Source organism: Chelon labrosus (assembly GCF_963514085.1).
Source record: "Chelon labrosus genome assembly, chromosome: 1".
In the NCBI taxonomy this organism is placed as follows: Eukaryota; Metazoa; Chordata; class Actinopteri; order Mugiliformes; family Mugilidae; genus Chelon; species Chelon labrosus.
The window spans coordinates 2,914,126-2,933,562 of record NC_140337.1 but is presented as its reverse complement, the minus strand read 5'-3'; the positions used below and the strand labels follow the sequence as shown (position 1 = coordinate 2,933,562).

Below are 19,437 nucleotides of genomic sequence, written 5' to 3'. Positions count from 1 at the left end.
AAACAGGGTAGTAGAAAGATTAGTAGAGCTAGGATTCCTGGCAGTGCCTGGAAGCCCTGTCCTTCATAGAGCAGGGGGTCTACTTGATCTTTTTGTTGAACCAGGCGCTTCTGCTGTTAAAGACGATGAGGTAGAAGAGGCGACATCAGCTACCTCAAGGAGATGAGACTGAATGTGAGGCTCACCCTATACATCTGAACCGACTCCTCGCTACTTCAGTTTGTTTTTTTAGTCGAGGATATTTTCAGTAATTATTCTTAATGTTGCTGCGGCCACTTTCTGGTGGGTCTCCTCACTTGTATATTTTTATTAGCTGTACTCCCGGCATGAGACTAAATATTTTAAATCCAAATTAAAAAACATCTCCTTGGTCCTTTGACTTTGAGGAAGTGCCAAAAAATGCAGCGACGATTAAAAAAACAAAAAAAAACACAGTCTTCAACTCAGGCGCCGTATAAATTCAAGAAGACACAATGTTTGAAATATATGTGAAATAAACAGCATGAAAAGAACAAAACTCACATTACTCACATGTTTTATGATAAACTCCCACAACTACAAGCTTTAACCTTTGAGTATATTAGTATTTTATCAGGGCAAATTAAGGGAAATAAATGGAAACGTATTCCTCTGAATTTTACAAGACTATAAACATTTTCACCTCTAAATGGCTGCTTTTGGTCAGCAGCTGGTGTAGCTGTTTTTCTTTCACCAAGAAAATGAAGAGGTAGTTTGAGTAAGCATGACAAGATGAAAAAACTTAAAATTCAAAGAAAACAGACATCACTGTGCCGCCCACGGTGTTTGATTGACAGGTGATCCTTGAGAAATCCAGTGCAGAAACCTCGACAGCTTTACACCAAAGACCTTCTTACCACCTTAAGCTCCAGTAATGCCATTAAAATCCCACTTGATCTGCGAAAACAAGCCCCTCATTAAAGACTTAGACTGATCGGCCACATCAAAGCTCAAATACCCACAATCCCTTGGCAGAAAAGCAACAGCAGTATCATGCTAACCCCCCGACCCTGAAGAAACACCGACCTGTCGAACCTTAACCATCAGCAGTCATCAAAATCTATACATCATAGAAAACACACTCCAACTCCCATAATCACCCAAAACAACACAACACACACTCCGTAAAATCCTCCAAAAGCCTCACACTCAAACGTTTCAATGACAATCACACACAAAGGAAGAACACACACTTTGTGACTGTGTGATTTGGGGTATAGCGTATGCACACACCAAAAAGAAGAATTTGTGGGGGTGGATTTGTGCTCTTGAGGTTAATGTGACTCTATGCAGACCCTAACACTGGAGCCTGACGTGCAACTCCCCAGAAATGTAACGCTGACGCAGACCGCAAGAGCTGTGAATTTGCGCTTTAGTATTTCCAGCTTCTTCTCCATCACCACGATTTTCGAATTGATTGTTTTGGATCAATAAACATGGAATACATCTAGGAAAAGTTAACTGAGGAGGTTCAGAGTACAAACGTTTGTATGACTCGTCCATGGCGAAATTTCAGCATAAGTTTCAGTTGCCATTGTTGAAAGCAGGAAGTAGAAAGTGAAGCAGGAAGTAGAAACAAAAATGAACCCGACTGGCAAAAAAGACACAGCGCCAGCTAGTTTTGGGTGGCGTTTTTACAGGGCAAGCCAGACTGACGAGCGTACAAGCATAAATGGCTTGCACCGGTGTAGACTACGTGCGTAGGTTACGGCGTCTATTCCAGTGGTACTTTAACTTAGCCCTAAGCAGACCGTGCAATGGTGGCTCAAAATTGACCCAAAACGTTCAGTATTTTAATAAATACAGTTTTTGCGAGCACTCAATCTTGGCTCTTCCTTTGTACGTCATTTCTTAATCTATCGTTTTGGAGCTGCGCTCAACTAAACAACAGGTGCTTGTAGATTTGAGTGTGAAATAGGGCTCCAAAGTAGCATCAATTATTGACATCAATTAAATTCCTATTAGGGTGTCATAAATATGTAATTTTCTGTAGAATACATCGAAGCATCACAATGTTAACTAAAAAGGCCCAAACCTCAAAAGTGAATACATTCATTCAACAGAGTCCCAAAAACACTTGCCGTTTGTCATTGTAAATACTTTCATCTTGCAGAGGGCAATAATACGACCAGTCGCTCAAAAATGCCAGAACATGCATTAAAATTAGTGAAAATCTGAATTTAAGTTAAATGGTGGAAGTTATGGTTATTTAAGGACTGACACACTACTCAAAACACAATTGATAGGTTAGTAATTTGAAAAGTAACTGCTTGTAGAGGCCCTAATAATACAATAGCAATGCTAGTTAGCTGACACAGCATACTTCCAGTTCAACCAGCTGCAAAAATATAGATTAAATAAACAAAATACAACATATAAATCCAAAGTGCATTTTCCAAAACTTTTCCCATAATTCAAATATTTCAAATAAATAGTACTAACTTAATGAGACCACCATTCTTCAGAATGTTCATTTTGTGCTGAATGTACACTCACTTGCCAAAATGTTAGGTACACTTCTGGAAATAAATACATTCCAGTGTAAAGGTCTTACACTAAATACGGAAACACAATTGAATTAACATCTCTCAATTATTTTAAACAGATGCTGAACACCATATCTTTCATATAGCTAAGAGTTAGTGCTAGACTGTTATATTAGAATGTTTTCACTAGTGTACCTAATGAAATTGCGAGTGTACACTATCCCCACTAACACACGCACACACCCCTGGCTATGTGTTTCTGGTGGAGTATGGAAGCCATTAGATCCGGTGACCGGCGCTGACAATAGCAAAGGTTAAAGGGGTCGACGGCCTGGTGGGACCAGAACCCCCGACTGGATTGATCCATCAATGTCATAAAAAGAAAAAAGACTCTGGTGTATGAGCGTGTGTGTCTTTATCTCACACACAAACACACACAGTTAAATATGGGTGAAACATTAACTTCTTAAAGTGCACTAAATGACCTTGCCCTCTCGACTCAAATCTGCTTCAGGCACTCTTTTCCTGGGGCAGTTTCATGATTGGATGCAGGGCTTATTTCTCAGATCAATACGGGGAGAGTGTGCTGTGGATATTTTTACCTTCTCTGTTCTCTGGGCTTCTACTCAAGTATTTTTCTGACAAGCGTGACGAATCACAGTGGAATAGATGAAAGCTTAACAAACAAAAAAATCACAGAAAGAAAAATGTATGACACAAAGGAACGGAAATACAGCCGAAATGAAATGAAGTGAAGCTGCTTCAAAGCTTAACAGGGCTTCAGATGAAAATAATCATTAGTAGGTAATAACTGTCATTAATGGATTAAAATTGACCACAAAAGTCTCCAATTTAACGGCTGTGGACAGATTTGAACCATCTGATTTATTAGTGCATAAAGATCTTTCCTGTAAACACAGAAGAAACTGTTGTAAACCACCTAGTGAAAACCACCTGGTAGGTCTGTTTATTTGCTCTAAAGGCCACAGTGTGTTGTTAAGACCGTTTCCGTCCTTGTTTGTTTGGTTTTAACAGGGCACCAATCAGGAGTTAGCATCTGGACTCAAAATCTGATAATAACAATTGGTACTCTTAAAAGTCCAAGTCTTAACAAATAAAAACAAACTTCTTCCCAAAAAGAAAAACTGTTGTTGATATTTCTTCAAGTACTGTTCCCAAGTCTACTTCTAATTCTGAGAGTCTATTGTTTTGGGTTTTTTGCCTACTAAAAATGCAGCAAATGCAGACGTAAACCATCCTTTAACTTGGCTTTTAATTCATTTGTGCATTTGTAATGCTTCAGGAAAATAAAACTAGTTTTGAAAAGTTATTTGGTGTCACAAATTCACTCTGCCGTTCAGCTTCAAATTCGACCGACTCTAGACAAAAACACAGCTCACGATGAGTTCAAGAACTCATAAATCCAGATAGAAAGGCAGGAAAGCTTCAATCTGGCAGCAGCTGTGTCCAGAAACCTGAAACCTTTACCTCCTTTTTTTCTCCACCTCCTCTATCTTTTGATCTATTATCTCTCCATCCATCTATTATCTATTCATCAGCCTACAGCTAAGAGAACTAAAGGCAACCCCCGCCTCTCTTTTTCTATTTAAATCAACTCAGCCTATCCACTGTCTTTTGCCATATTTAAAGGCATCCTGCCTGTCTTTTCTCTTCGTTCACCTTTTTATCCTCCTCAATCCACGACCTTCCGCCTGTTTCCTTACACTAACCCTAACCCATCTGTCGCCTGTAGTTGATCTGTCCTTCTTACGTTTCTCTCTCCCATCAATCCCTATCACTTTATTCAACACCCTTTTCATCCTTACATTCAGTACATCTGTGTACATCTATCAATGGTTTGGCCATTGTGTTAGCTTGAATCTGAATTTTTAGTTGATAAACAGATTTATTCTAAACTGGAACATCTTTCTTGAGTGAAAAGAAAATGTCTACATATTTGAAAATGGCTTTATTCAAAACTGGCTTAAAGCTTTGCGTTTATCTCAGTGAGGTTAGGCTGTCTTGTCATTAAAAGCTTTAACAGCATTTATTCGCAAATCTAATGTCCCACGATGGTCCAAATGATGTTTCATGAATTTCTTTTTAATTTTGAAAAGATTTAAGACACTAATTTCCTCACATTTTTGATCAGAGAGACACTGAATATTGATTATCAGCAGCTTTAATTGGCTTTCCGACACCCAAATCCAACTAAAGCCCAGGAGATGAATAAATAATCCGGGCAATCTCCTCATAAATCCTAGCCGAGAAGAACGCAGCACACCCACCGTCGCTCTCAAAGTACCACTCGTCCCACTTCCAACAAGGCCAGAACGTGAAGTTCTCTTAGTGTTCCCTGAGGAACCCACATTGCCCGACAAAGACCAGGGGAAAAGACAGAGGGATTAGAGGATGAAGTCAGAAGCCAATGAGAACAGGCGGGAGGAACGACGACAACGAGAGAAGATCCAGTACACAAAGAGAGTTTTGTCTCATCTTTCGACCTCAAACTGGAGCCGCCTTGCCAGAGAGTGGCCACGAGAGAGCACCACATTGCATGGTGGAATGTGTGTTTGTGTGTACGTGTGGTTTGGAGCAAGGCTACGTTGCAATAAACTGTAAACATATAAACACGGACGCAGAGAAATGCACACAAATTACGCCTGTAACAGCCCTTATCCTGCCAACAATAACAGCTCGGAATCGGCTTCTCACGTCGAAGCGACATAGCTGCAGTGCAGTCGGTGGAAAATGATGTAAAGAGGAACTGAAAGTGGACATGGTAAGATTAAAGGTACAGGATAATAAAGAGGATCGATCTCAACTAATGGTGAAACTGATTAAGCTGAGCTGAACAACTGCTAAATCATTTTTGGACAGTCAGTTACCAAATTTTCTTTTTCCAAAAACCATCTACAGGAGATATCCCTGTGAAGGTTTTCAGTCATACAGGCCATGGTATATCCAAAAAAAAAATAAAAAAAGCTGGGACAAGGGCAAATGGACTTGTAGATATTCTTGACGTCGATAGATATTCTTGAAGACATTTCATCCAAGTAGCTTGGTCAGGTCTAAAAGACTGGTGGAGAGTGGGTGTTGTCCACCTGAAAGTCACATGCCTACGGTCTATAATCACCAGATCACCCCAACGAGTCCAGATGCCCTTGTTTCGGCTTTCAGCAGCCTCTTTTTGAATGAGGCTGAAAGCTCTTTAAAACAAGCGGACCTTGCGTTATCAAGATCAGAGGAAAAAATAAACTTGTAGATAGCTATCCATTGTTTTGGGACAACTGCTTTCGCACAGTCTTCAACAGCGATCCAGATGAATGTTTATTTCCATACATAACTGAGATCTGATCACAAGCGGTCACCAGAAACGCATTTTTGCAATTCATACTGAAATCATTTGTTTAAGATTTTACCACCGCCATGGAGGGCTTAATAACACCATTGTGGATACCAAGCACCCAACAGACCTTTATTTAGCTATTTAATTTGAGAAGAGATTATTGTGTTGGATTATATACTATAAGTAAACATTCTTGTCCTTAGGGTTAGAGTTGTATATCTAGAATGTTTTATATATCACAATATGTTAGATACACCATACATATGTTTGTCAATCTGGGTTTATGGGAACTTCTATGAATGCATACTCAATCTATTTAATTAAAATTATGTTATTTATCAGACTAGCGCCATTCCAGAATAAAACTATATAACTGGGGGCGGGGGGGTTTGTGATTTACTAAGAATTATATAGTTTATAATATTTATTTTTTAACATGTACAAGCGTGATGTTGACAAATGAAGACAACTTATTCTGAGTCTTGTAGGGAAAAGGTGAAGCATCTGTAGATGAACTGCAGTAGGAGTTAATAAAATATTCCATATAACTAACTAACTACGATGAATTGGAGAAAATAAAAATGATGATTTTTTTTTTTTTTTTTTTTTTAAACTGATCCAATCTCAGACCAATTCCTCTTGATTGTGGATATATGGCACACTACTGATTATTGAAGATTTATTAGAGTGAACATAAAGTTCATGGCCTTACAGATCTTTACACACAGGTTGATACTACTTTCATTTTTGGGGATTTCTTTTTTATTATCAATTAGTTTTTGGTCGAGACCAAAGCTGTTAAACACGCACACAGACAGATGTCAGATTTATTCATTTGAGCTCCAACATGGCTGAGGTGTGTGTGTGTGTTGCCCCCCAGAGAGAAAGGGTAAAGGGTTTAAAGGGAATGACTGACAACAACAATAACAACTGCAGCAGCCTCGGGTCAGGACTTCTTCACCTCTAACATACTGAAACACACACTAGGACTATATTTTAAATACATCCTCTTCTTTTTCCTCCCAGACTGCAATAATAACAATTCTGTGTGCTTGCTGGCTAATTTATTGATGTAATTATGCAAACAACGGTTGTCGGGTCTTAGTGGTGAGAATATTTTCGCCAAGCTGCAAGACTTTGGCCAGTCGGGAGTTAAGACTTGGTTTTAAGAATCGGGTTAGTTAGGTTAGGTCCTCACAAAGATAGAAAATGTGTGTGTTTGTTTGCCTCCAGACGTAGCCTAAAAGAAACAGCTAAAGGCTCCACAGATTGTAGATAGATGCATTCCAACCCCACCCAAACACACACCCACCGACAACTGCCCACAACCTAAATGCTACATGTTCCTACAACCGACTATTTATCTCGAAAACATTCATGTGATAACTACGTTCCATCGTTCCCCGTCGCTTTCAGCGTTATGATTCAGTCTGGATATCTTGATTTTTCCCAGACTCGGATTAAATGTGCCCTTTCGACCCATATGTCAAAACAACATCTGAACAAACTTACGGTGGGATGATGCAACTTTGTCTGCTGCTCCATCTTATCATGTGCCCATATACAACAGTGTTGTTTGGGGTTCAGAAACAGCGGTAGATAGCGATCCATTGTTTTGAGACACAGCTTTTGCACAATCTTCAACAGCGCCTCAAATTACGTGTTTATTTTCAGATAGAGCACAAAACTGAGATCTGATCACAAGTGGTGGCCGGAAACAATTTGTTTAGGATTTTACCACCACTATGGAGAGTGCCATTGTGGTTCATAATACCAATGATCTGAGAGAACTTTTTTTAGCTATTTAATTTGTCAAGAATTTAATAAGTTGGATTAGCTGTAAGAAACATCTTTGTCTCTAGGGTTAGTGTTACCAGTGTTTCCCATACAATGTTAACACTATGGCAGCCTGCCGGGTCTAATTTACTCCGTCATGGTCTCCTAACGAATCAGAAATATTTTTGCATGTTTCAAACAACGTTGTGCCTGCATTTGTTTTCCTATTGCTCCTGAAAGCATCTCTCCCTCCCTCTCCTCCCCAAAACCGCCTTCCCCAGACCCTCCACACACACCGGTCGCTCACCTGTTCTGTACTGAATTTAACCTGACGGAGAAAACGGCTCGCACTACTCACGTAGCGTGGGAAGCTATTTACGTTACCGCCACTTTTTAAAACCCGATGTTTGTGCTCTTGATTTTTAGACCATGGAGATTTAGATTTATTTAATGAGAGCTGTTCAAAACCCGGAGGAAACAACTCCAGACGTAACGTGAGCTACTCGCTTAACTTTATAAGCGCTAGCTAGCAAAGTAAAGTTAGACTGAAAGTCTACACTCTACTATAAATTAGATTTTTTCGCTGATACTTTATTTAATCTTACATACATTTGCCCAAAGAATGCCACATCTCAAAAACATTATATTCAGTATCCATAGACTGCTGCTATTTGTCAAGAAATCCATTAAAGGGGATATGGTCTGGTTACTTACATGTTTGTATGTTTCCAATTTTCTCTCTTTTCCTATTGCAAGTTAAATATTTTGTGGGGTTTGGTCTGTAGGTTGGACAAAACAAGACATTTCAAGATGCCATCTTGGGTTCTGGGAAGTTTTTTCCCCACTTTGTGTCACTGTGTTGAATGCAAAGTCTATTAACTAAAATGATGTTATTTATCAAAAATCACCCTTGTAACATTGCATACAAACTCTGGAATGACACATGTTTTGCACTTGAATTTTTGTTTATTTTCATTGATTAATCCTTGCATATTAGTCTCTCATAATAGTTTGTTCTATTAATATTGAATATTTATGTCATGTAGGACATACTTTGATTACGCATGTTTTGTTTTTTATTACACAGAAGCGGTGGCGTTTGTGCATTTTCAGAATCAGAATCAGAATACTTTATTAATCCTTCAAGGAAACTGGCCTCATGACTTGACTACAGGATTGTCCGATTTGAAATAACTAGTTGGAAACCTTCATTCTTTCTGTCTCTCCCATCAATATGCTCTATTGTGTAGCAAGTTGCTGCACAACATATGTTTTCGGTTAGGTGGGGCAGTCAGCAAAGCAGGGCAGTGGACGTAGAAACACACACACAAAGAGACACACACATAAGGGAAGGACAATAGCATCTCTATCTGATGGCATCCTCATCTACCCCCCGCCGAGCAGACTGCTACTGGAGGCTACCTTTACAGGAATGCAGGAGGGGGAAAACACACACGAACCAGCGCAAGACAGTTGGCTGCATACCTTCGACCAAATGTCAAAACATTCCTTCGTACAATCCCTGGATCTCTGTTACTGTCAACAGCAGGATGAGAATGAAAAAAAAAAAAAAAGATCATCTGGGCGAATCAAGGTTTGGAAACATTACTCTGATGGTGCACTCCCCACTCAAGAAACACAGTTTGATTTCCAACAGCAGAATAGCAAGTATATTTTTGCCACAAATAAAACACAGCAAAGCCTTCGTCCACAACATGGTGCAGTTATTTCAGTTTAAAAGAGGATCTTGAAGATGATCCTGCAGCAAAGTATTTAGTTACTGCATTTCCACCCCACTAGATTATCAATATGAATGAAGATGATCAATCAGATAAAGGAGCCTTTCACTAATTTCTCATATGACAAAGCCACTGAATCCCAATCCCTGTGATTTTATGATGAGTTAAGCCTGGTTTGTTCTTAGGACTGGGTTTAACAAAAAATACGATTTTCCAATTTGTGAGGAAATGCATTTCAGACCAATCACATGTCGTCCGAATCGCCATGATATGTCGTTACATTTCTGGGAAGATGGGCATCAGGCTACAGCCTTTATACTACCACAATTAGTTTCTACTACCACAAGCGATCTGCTCATTAGAATAATTATTATCTTTAATGTGGAAACGCGTGAGCTGAATCTTCTCTGTATCAGTTCTAAATTATCGTATGTGCCGCCTGAGCAAGCAAATGGTTTCAGTCATAGAGCTAGCCTGCCGGTAATCCACTGTGTTGTGTTGAGCAGCTCAGTTTGGAGTTAATTAATGTCAAACAACACATTTATTGAAATCACTGCGACGCAGAAATGAGAAAAGACATCTGAGCAGATGGTGCTTTACAAGGTGCTCGTAAAGGCTGGGTTTAAAAAAATCAATCAATTGATCGACCGCTATCCATGGAATTTTCCCATAGATCTCTATTCAGGACCCTTTGACTAGTAGTTCGTCTCATCCTGGTTTAACAGTAGTGAGAATCTTCTTCAGTCCACTCAGACAGGCTCTTGTACAACATGTAACGTCTGATGTTCATCTAGATAACCTTCATGTCTGGTTGACAAGAATCCTGGGAAAGTCACTCCAGTACAGACAGTTCACTTGAGCAACTGGAATCAATTCAAAGTCAGTGGTATGTTGAAAATATTACACACTAAATTAGTTTTTAAGCACAATTACCAAAAACAGTCAGCTAATAAGACTGTACCACGACTTTCTGAATGTCCAGATGTCTCATGGGATCAACAGAAACATGTCCACAGCAGGAATCAGCGGAGAGTTTACAATAATTCATGAAACCACATATGAAAGTGAGCTGACAGCTCTGCAGCAGCTGCTCTATCAAAGACAACAATGGAAGGAACTCACCACTTAGTCATCACAACCACACACACTAAATCAAACACAACACACATGGAACTGACAACTGTGGTGGTTTAAAGTATAAATCACCCTGATACATGCCGATATGACAGTAAACATGCACAGGGGTCACGCCCAGGAATTTCCAGCATACTTTCAAATTAAGTTGATGTTTGTGTTTTTAATCAGGGATGTCCCAATCGGCATCAAAGCAGGCATTTTTAAAATGATCGCGTCAGGCTTCAGCCAAGCCCGATCTTTTGTAGTTATTTGTTAAGGCTCTACTATAAACCAAAACCACGTCCCTGTAGCGTCAAAACGTCTTCTTCTTCTTCTGTATTAATGGAAACTAGAAGGGAAATATTGTGGAAATGCCACATACATGTGGGACCAAATCTCTGCATGGTCTTATGAGAGTTGTCGCAAAAAATCAGCCTTGCATGGTGGCAGCAAGATTTCTTACAAGAAGATGCAGGAAATGGAATTTCTTTGTTTGTTTTTTTTAAACAATCCAAGGATTTTATGAATCGATATCTGTCAAATCAAGATCGATTTGAATGGAAAATTCACCTGTTGGCGTACAATTTCTAGCGAAGCAAATGCATCTGATTGGTCGATACGTCAACGAGTCAGCAGAGTGGCAAAAAAAGTTGAAGACAAGTGTCGGACGTCAACTTGTCGCTAAGTAAACCATTATCGCTACTAATACTGCACATGTGCACCAGGGGGCAGTGCTGCTCTTATGAAATCATGTCCTCTGGAGGGTCACAGGGGGGCTGGAGCCTATCCCACCTGTCCCACATTAAACAACCACAATAAAATGATTAAAATAAATACATCAGTGGTGTGTTTTTGACTGCAGCTCAAAACTATAATTTCTTTGAAGCAACGTGTCTTTCTAACAGCATACCGTTTTAAGCCTTGACTGATGACTTGCCACTAACAGGCTGACAGAGTGACTCACTAAACGTCTGAGTGAGCAGCAGCGCTAATGAGTGTCCGGCTAACTTGTTGAGCAGATAAAACCTTAAACTCAACATGTCATTATACAGCTGATATCGCCGGCTGCGAGGAGAGCAAGTACTCAAGTCTGAGAAGTATTAAATCTCCACACCCATGCACACACTCAACCCACAGTAGTAATTAGTTATGGTCTTGGAGGAATGTTGACCAAATGGCTTATATCCCTGCGCTGTCTCAGACCAGAGAAGGCACCCTTCCCCCCTCCAGCAGCGCTCAAACTCTCAAAGGGCCAAACTCTTTAAAACATGGACATCGTGAAAGGGCAACTGGCAAGTCTCAGTCCCATACACGTCCACAACTGTCCCGCAAAAATCACAGAAGATGGCATGCTTTTGATGAACTGTTTGTAAAATGTTGACCCTTAACATGCCTAAGGGACTATAAATATTATCTCTGGTGGGAATGCCTTGGGATCCTTGGGAGGGGGTAGTAGTATTTGCCACACTCAGCTATTAGTAGAGTTTGGTAACAATTTTTGAATTTTTGAAGATGGCTTTCAACTGATACAAAGAAAAAACTACATGCGGCTGGATCGTCGTAAAACTAATCAGAGCCATTTTGTTGTAAACACATTCAACTGCACGGCGCTCAGGTCATATGCAAGACTACGTCACTGTTAAGGCGTTTTTATACTACAACAATACTTAACGCAGAAGTCTAAACTGCCTATTACTCTTCTGTCCATCACCACACAAAGCTCTTCTAAATGATTTGATTGGCCTGGCAGATCTTTGAAAATAAATAAATAAATAAATATGAATTATTGCACCCGCCTTCTTTTAAAACACAATACATCACCTTTATCATGACATGTATTGTATCACATGGTTCCTGTGATACTGGCAATAATAACTGCAATGTCCATCCCCAATTATGGCTCCACCTGCTGTGAGGAGTGCCAACAATGACCAAAGAACGCCTGAACCTGATCATCAAAAGCGTGGGAATTCATCAACCAGAGACTAAGTACGTTGCATGCTCTGTAAAATTGAACTTTCCAGCGCGCCAACAAGTTGTAAATTGTTTGTTTCTGCTCATACAGAGCTATAAAACTGAAACAACGTAGATTTCCATTAATGTTCCGCTGTAAGAGGGTGGTAGTGGAATAATGACACAGCTGTATTTCCAATTACAGCACAAGCTCAAGTCACCACTGAAGAAATCTTAACTTGTGTTAAGTTGTTGAATAGCATCATTCGGTAAAGGTTAATTTTTGCAATGGGTTGTCCTTCACTGATTTCATTATTAGAAAATGACTGAATAAATATTTTGATCATTATTTAGTGGTTATTCAACAACTCAGAACTAATCTATAGTTCATCAATTTATAAAAAAGAATTGTTTGCTGCAGCCCCAACAGAAAAAATGGACAAACCCTGGCTGTTTTCTCACCTTGGCACAGTTTGGCGCAGCACACACTGGGTTTGAATGTCAGATTGGGAAGCTCACAGAAACTGTTGGACAAAGTCTCCACAGCTCCACAGCTCCGACATCGGAAACACGTGGGAGGAGGAAGGCTTCCAAAGCTGTTTGACCATTCAACACACAGATGTGCTGCTGCACGGTTCGGCCCTGACAAGCAGCAAAAAATGAAACATCTACACCTGGAATTAAACGTGGGATAAGTGGAAGGAACAAAACAGGTAAGTGAGGTGCAGAGGAAAGCTCTTGCGCTTCATTTCTATTTTGTCAACCTGACATAAATCAGTAAATAGGAGAAGAAAGAGGCATAAAACACTCTGGAATTGAATGTCTGACTCAAAGAAACTATCTGAATCTTATCTATGCGCACATCTTTCCTCTCTCTCGCACTAATGCCCCCTCTTAGACCCTTTCTGTCGTTCAGAAGTGAGAGAATTATGACAGCTGTGGTCCAAAACAGTAAAACCTCTGTGTGCAGGCTAATGGAAACTCATGTATACACACTCACGTCTTTTGCACACCAACACACCTTAACTTCTCTGCTCTTTCCTCCAAGGACTTAACACTTAATCATTAAACACTTTTGTGCGCCACATTTCCCCCATCCAGCCTTCACCTCCCGAGCTGCTTTTGCTGTGTGTGTTTTAACTCGCCACTGGACACAAAACAGCCACAGAGCACGGTTTTGATTTTTATCTCCTTCAGCGGTCCCAGTCACATTTTCCCAGGGGCTGTGTTGCTGTGTGTCAGTGTGCGTTTCCAGATGAATGAGCCAGGCTTTTCCATTCCCCGCTGTGGTGAATCTGGACGTACACCGGCCAACATTTGCCCCACCGCCGCGACTTTTTTTATTTTTTAACAGAGAGAGCAGAGGTTGCATGTCCTACATATGCACTGGACTTGAACACAAAATCGAGACCACCCCCAGCAGAACACACACCAATAATTACTTGCAGTAACTCAAAGACGGCCTCCTCGTTTCCAGCAGCTCACCGCCCGCGGCGTGAAACCGTGAGAAGAGACTGAGGAGGAGGAAACACCGACCCCCGCGACTTTATCGCACAAGACGAGGTCAGCATCTGAAAGCGCACACTAAATCTCTCGCAAACCCTCCTCTAAATAACCCACCTGAAACTAAAACTGACCTCACACAGCACACCGAGACCACACTGCATGTTGTCTTGCACCACGACTCAGTCTACTTCGTGCTGTGCGACAAACAAGCTGAGAGCAATTCTAAGAATGTCTCATCAGAGAATCTTTCATTTCTAGGATTCCCCACAACCCACAGACACCACACTGCATCATTCCTGCCCCGAGACTCGGCCATCTGAAGAGGTTTTAGTCGTCTGTCATCGCTTTTTTTCTTTTACCTTGAAGTAACAGGAAGATGAACGGGGCCTCGTTACATCCGAGATTCCCCTGGGAACCCCTTTTGGCACCCTTCTAGAGACCCTTTGACCTCCAGGTTTGAGAACTCAACCGCTGCATTAGATTAGACTTGATATTCATTAGACAGCTGACAAACATCCACCAGCACCGGATATTTGCTTTCGACTTGGACAATAAGTTTTTATTCTCTGCAGAAGAAGAGCAGGAGGAGGAGGAGGAGGAGGAAGAAGAGAAAGAGGAGAAAGAATGGCACTTGGATTGTAGTCAAAATACTTTTTTTTGCATGAGTTGGACAGTTAAGAGACCAGCAACCAAGAATGCACGAATGAAAGCCTGCAAAACGAACCACAACTGTTGTTTTGGTGGAGCTGGAGTGTTGCAACAACCACATCCTTACAAAATAAGAGTCAAATAAGGAGCAGATACAGCCGAAACTATAAATATACGCGGAAAATTGAGTGTTTAATTTAAAACAATGCTTTTTAAACTCGCGCTGATGAATTTTAAGACTTTTGAGACTGCATGAATGCATGAAAAAACAACTGTTGATTAGCAACATCCACATCCTTACAAAATAAGAGTCAAATTAACAAATATCAAACCCAAAAAACAGGTGTTTGATTTAAAACAATGCTCTAGAAATTCACTGTAATAAACTTTAAGACACTTTAAGGAAATTTGAAGTCATTTAACCAAAAGTGTTTCCCCATATATTGATGTAAATCTTACTTTAGGGATGTGTCAAGCCTGTATACACGAAAGCCTGCAAAACTAACCACAACTGTTTGACTGTAGCACACTTTTAGACAGTTTTAATTCATATAATTGAGACAGCATGAATGAAAGCAGCCATGCACTTGTGCAAAACTAACCACAAAAGTTGTTTTGGTGGAGCTGGGGTGTTCAGACAAGCGCATCCTCACAAAATAAGAGGCAAATAAGGAGGAAATATCAAGACAAAACTGTAAATATACACAGAAAAGTAAGCGTGCGAATTGAGACAACGCTTTTTGAACTCGCTACAGTACAGTATAAGACACTTTTGAGCAGTTTTACGCCATGTAATTTAAAGTTTTTACACTTATATCAATGTAAATCTTACTTTAGTGATGATTAGTGGCTCGCCGTGCTCCAGCCCTCCTTTCAGCGTGAACCCCCAAGGCGCGCCCCCGCTCAACTGGACCTGAATGTGGTGGAAAGAGACGAGCTGCTCAACGGTCTCCATTCTCTCCTCTCTCTGCTCCGGTTTATCCGTTAGCCCTCCTCTGTCTCTCTCTCTTCTCTCTCTCTCACGGGTTTCTGAGCTGAGTCGTTGCTAGCTTAGCGGAGCCGGTAGCGGTCCTCCGGCTTCTCCATCACCGCTCTAGCATCAACAACAAATGGATGGACGGAGGGAGGGAGCGAGTGCAAGAGGGGGAGGGCGGAAAGTTTTTAGCCGCTGTCAGCTTACGGCGAAAATGTCGGTCGCTACTTCCGGTCAAACTGTTAAATGTTTAAAATGAGTAGAAGCTAGATTGTTTTACGATTCCACTTGCAGTATACACTTTATCAAATGTTTCTTAAGATTGTTTTGTTTCATGTATTTAACTAAGCACGTGTTTCTTTCTGAGAAAAATGCAGAATAACGGATTTATTTTGATATCTCTATAAGGTATTTCCGGTGTTACTTGCGCCAGCAGAAAAACTTTGGGAAAACTTTTTCCCAAGCGAGGGAGGAGCCACATCACGCTATTCGAACGTTGAGATGTGATTGACGGGGAAATCAACCAATAGCACCTAAGCTGTTGAAAACAGCATCCAATAGGAAGTGTCAAAGGGGGAGGAGTTAGATAGGGAGACAAACGCCGCTGCATTCGAGAGAGCTTTGCTTTTCATTTGAAACATGAGACCCCATACTTTCTGCTGACCCCTGTGAAAACTATCAGTTCATTTGAGGCACTGATGACCAACCCACCATTATGAGCTGCCTTTCATCTTCACGTTTAATTGTGTTTATAAAATGTGGAGCTGTTGCACTACGCTTTCTGGGCAAATAAATCAAAGAAAGGTCCTAAGATATAATTACTATAATAAAATGAATAAAGTGTTTTTTTGTTTTGTTTTGTTTTGTTTTTTTACAAGATTTGCTTTTATATTTCTCATATAAAGCAGTTTTAAACTGCCAAGTGAACAGATGTCTTTCAAAAAATAAGAGTTTACACAATGATGTCCAACCTCAAAGTTTGGTCAAATGTGACTTGTCACAAAAAGACTTTAATCATCTGCAGCAACAGTATACCTCTCTCTTTTTCTTTTTTTTTCTTTTTGTTAAGTGAAAGTGCTGAAGCTCTGCAGACCACCTTCGAGCACAAATGCCTACAGGCCAACAACAACATCAGATATCACGTTCCACGCATTTCTAAACCCTGACTAGTCATACCAATGTGTAACCACTATATTATGAAAATATAATCAATCAGAACGGTTTCATAACTCAAACAAACTATGTCTTTGCTTTACAGCAATAATCAGTCACAATAATAGTGTGTTTATTTCTGCCTTCTAGCAGCAATTTATCATCCTAAATTATCTTTTTTTGTTAATCTATGAGTTTTAGATGCTAACCAGTAAAGTAAATCATACATCCCAAGTATGATTTTAGCTTTGCCCATGTTATCCAACTGGCTTCAAATCATTTTCCATAGAAGTCGGCAATATGAACCTTACCTCTTTCTCAGCGCTCCATTAATGCAGTTAAGCATCAACCAATCTGTGTTTGTTCTAGAAGTTAATTTTTTAATGGATGACGACATCTAACAGACATTTCAACAGTGATTTGGCGATGCTGTATCGTTTCTGTTGTTCATAGCGTGAACATAGTATAATGGCTGTGATAAGGCTAGCCAACAGTCGACCATTAAAACAGTGTCGGATCGTACCTTTGGCACCAGTCGGACTCCTGTAAGCAGCTATTGGTGGAGTCCATTGGTGAAGTAAGTGACAAAAGCAAGGAAACAACAAAATGATGAGGACACATGCAGATTAATTTATTAATCTAATCTAATTTATTGACTGAATATTCAAACACGTGAATCAATAGTTCATTCAGAGTACATTATGCCAACAAAACATCGATGCTATCATTTGAGCAGTTCACTTATGTCATGAGTTATGTATATAATACAAGCAGCACTAGTAACAGGGCAGTCCTATTCTTGGTCATGGTCAACCGTAGCTAACTTTGCTCTCACAACAATCAATAATCATCTAGAATGAATAAACTCTAGCTTCTTAGCTAATATTAGCTCCTCCTAGCATCCTAGCCCCCCAGCTAATAGTTACTCTTCCTAGCTTCCTAGCCTTCCAGGTAACAGTGGCTCTTCCTAGCTTCCTAGCCTTCCAGGTAACAGTGGCTCTTCCTTGCTTCCGAGCCTACGAGCTAACAGTGGCTCTTTCCAATTTCCTAGCCACTCAGCTAATAGTGGCTCTTCCTAGCTTCCGAGCCTCCCAGCTAATAGTGGTTGTTCCTAGCTTCCTAGCCCCCCAGGTAATACTAGCTCTTCTTAGCCTCCCACGTAACAGTGGCACTTCCTAGCTTCCTGGCCCCACAGCTAAGAGTAGCTCTTCCTAGCTTCCTGGCCCCACAGCTAAGAGTAGCTCTTCCTTGCTTCCTAGCCTCCCAGCTAACAGTGGTTCTTCCTAGCTTCCTAGCCCCCCAGCTAATAGTAGCTCTTCCTAGCCTCCCAGGTAACAGTAACTCTTCCTAGCTTCCTAGCCTCCTAGCTAATAGTGGCTTCTCCCAGCTAATAGTAGCTCCTCCTGTTTCCCCTTGCCACCTGCTGGTATGATGAGTTATACCAGCTGGCAATTGGCTGTAATCTCAGTGGTGTGTTCAAGTACCATTTTTTGGCCCAGACATAGATAACTTGAGGCAACACCAAGCTCCCATACATTGTTAGCCTAGTTTAGCATAAAGACAGACAGATGGGAAACAGTTAACCATGCAAGGGTGCACTGTTAGATGGCAGATGAAAATAATATAAAAGGGTTCCCTGTCCCCATTTGACCGTATGCAAAGAGTTGTTTTCAGTAGAACAGCTCTAAGCATGAGCCTTTATTTGGTGAATTTTCTGATGCAACTTTTTTGCATGTGCTTGTGCAGCCATGTGCTGTCTGATCCCCATAGCCTGAAGTTTTCCCACACTCTCCCTGCAGACTGAAATGATTGGGACTGTAGATAATCACTGTTGTGGAATGCCACCACTCTGCAGTGCCACTTAGCTGAACGTGTGTGTGTGTGTGTGTGTGTGAATGAGTTGCTATCTTTGTGTGTTTCAAGAGAAAGAACAAGGAGAAGAGATAGAAAATCAAAGAGAAAGAGTTGACAGATGTGAACATGCCCAGACGTCTCACTTTTTAACCCAGACCACGAGGACTTTGTTTTGGTCGGTGCCTCCTTCAACCTTAACTCTCTACTGTAACATTTGATTTGGTGGTGAGCTCTGCCTTCATGTGTGATCAAAGTTAAAACAAGACAAAAGATAAAGGTACCAGAGCACATGCTTCTGTCGTTACTGTAAATTTTGGGGCTTTTACAGTTCAGGATGAAACAGAAAACAGGATGCCGTCCATTCCCTGCTGAGAACTATTTGTTTACCAGAAGCCCGGTGATCGCAAAGTTCTCCAGCTCTAAATTATACATGTACAAACAAACAACATATTAAAAAAAAAACCTGCAATCAGGGTCTGCAAATAAAGTTGAGAGTCGTGGAGTGGTCTAAATACACAATGAGACCCACAATGCAAACCAGAAAGAGAGAAAGTGACTCCCAGTATTTCAGTACTTCATGGAATACTTTTTTAAGTCTAAAAAATGTATGTAACGGATACAGCTTCAAACTAATTTATATAATATATGTTATTATAATATCTGATATACGCTTACCAGTCAATCTGTTAGGTACACTACTGAAAACAAATGTATTGTATAAAGCTGTCCTGCACTAAATCCTCTTCTTTACCATTCTAATGTTCAGTTTATTTTGAAATAGCACCAGAAATGTGCAATTCAGCAGGATGATCACTTTGGAGGATGTAGTTTGTGCTGCTGTTAAACTGGTTTGAATTAAAAGTGTCT

At 40.5% G+C, this 19,437-nt stretch overlaps 1 protein-coding gene across 1 annotated transcript in view; it reads right to left on the bottom strand.

The window, feature by feature from the left end:
* The window catches only part of shroom4 (shroom family member 4), a 67,728-nt gene extending 52,107 nt beyond the window's left edge, over positions 1 to 15,621 (bottom strand). Inside the window, exon 1 of the mRNA XM_084560792.1 lies at positions 15,424 to 15,621. Coding sequence (XP_084416918.1) covers positions 15,424 to 15,546 — 123 coding nt within the window. The 5' untranslated portion in view covers positions 15,547 to 15,621. The remainder of the gene's footprint in view (positions 1 to 15,423) is intronic.
* Positions 15,622 to 19,437: the final 3,816 nt, after the last annotated feature.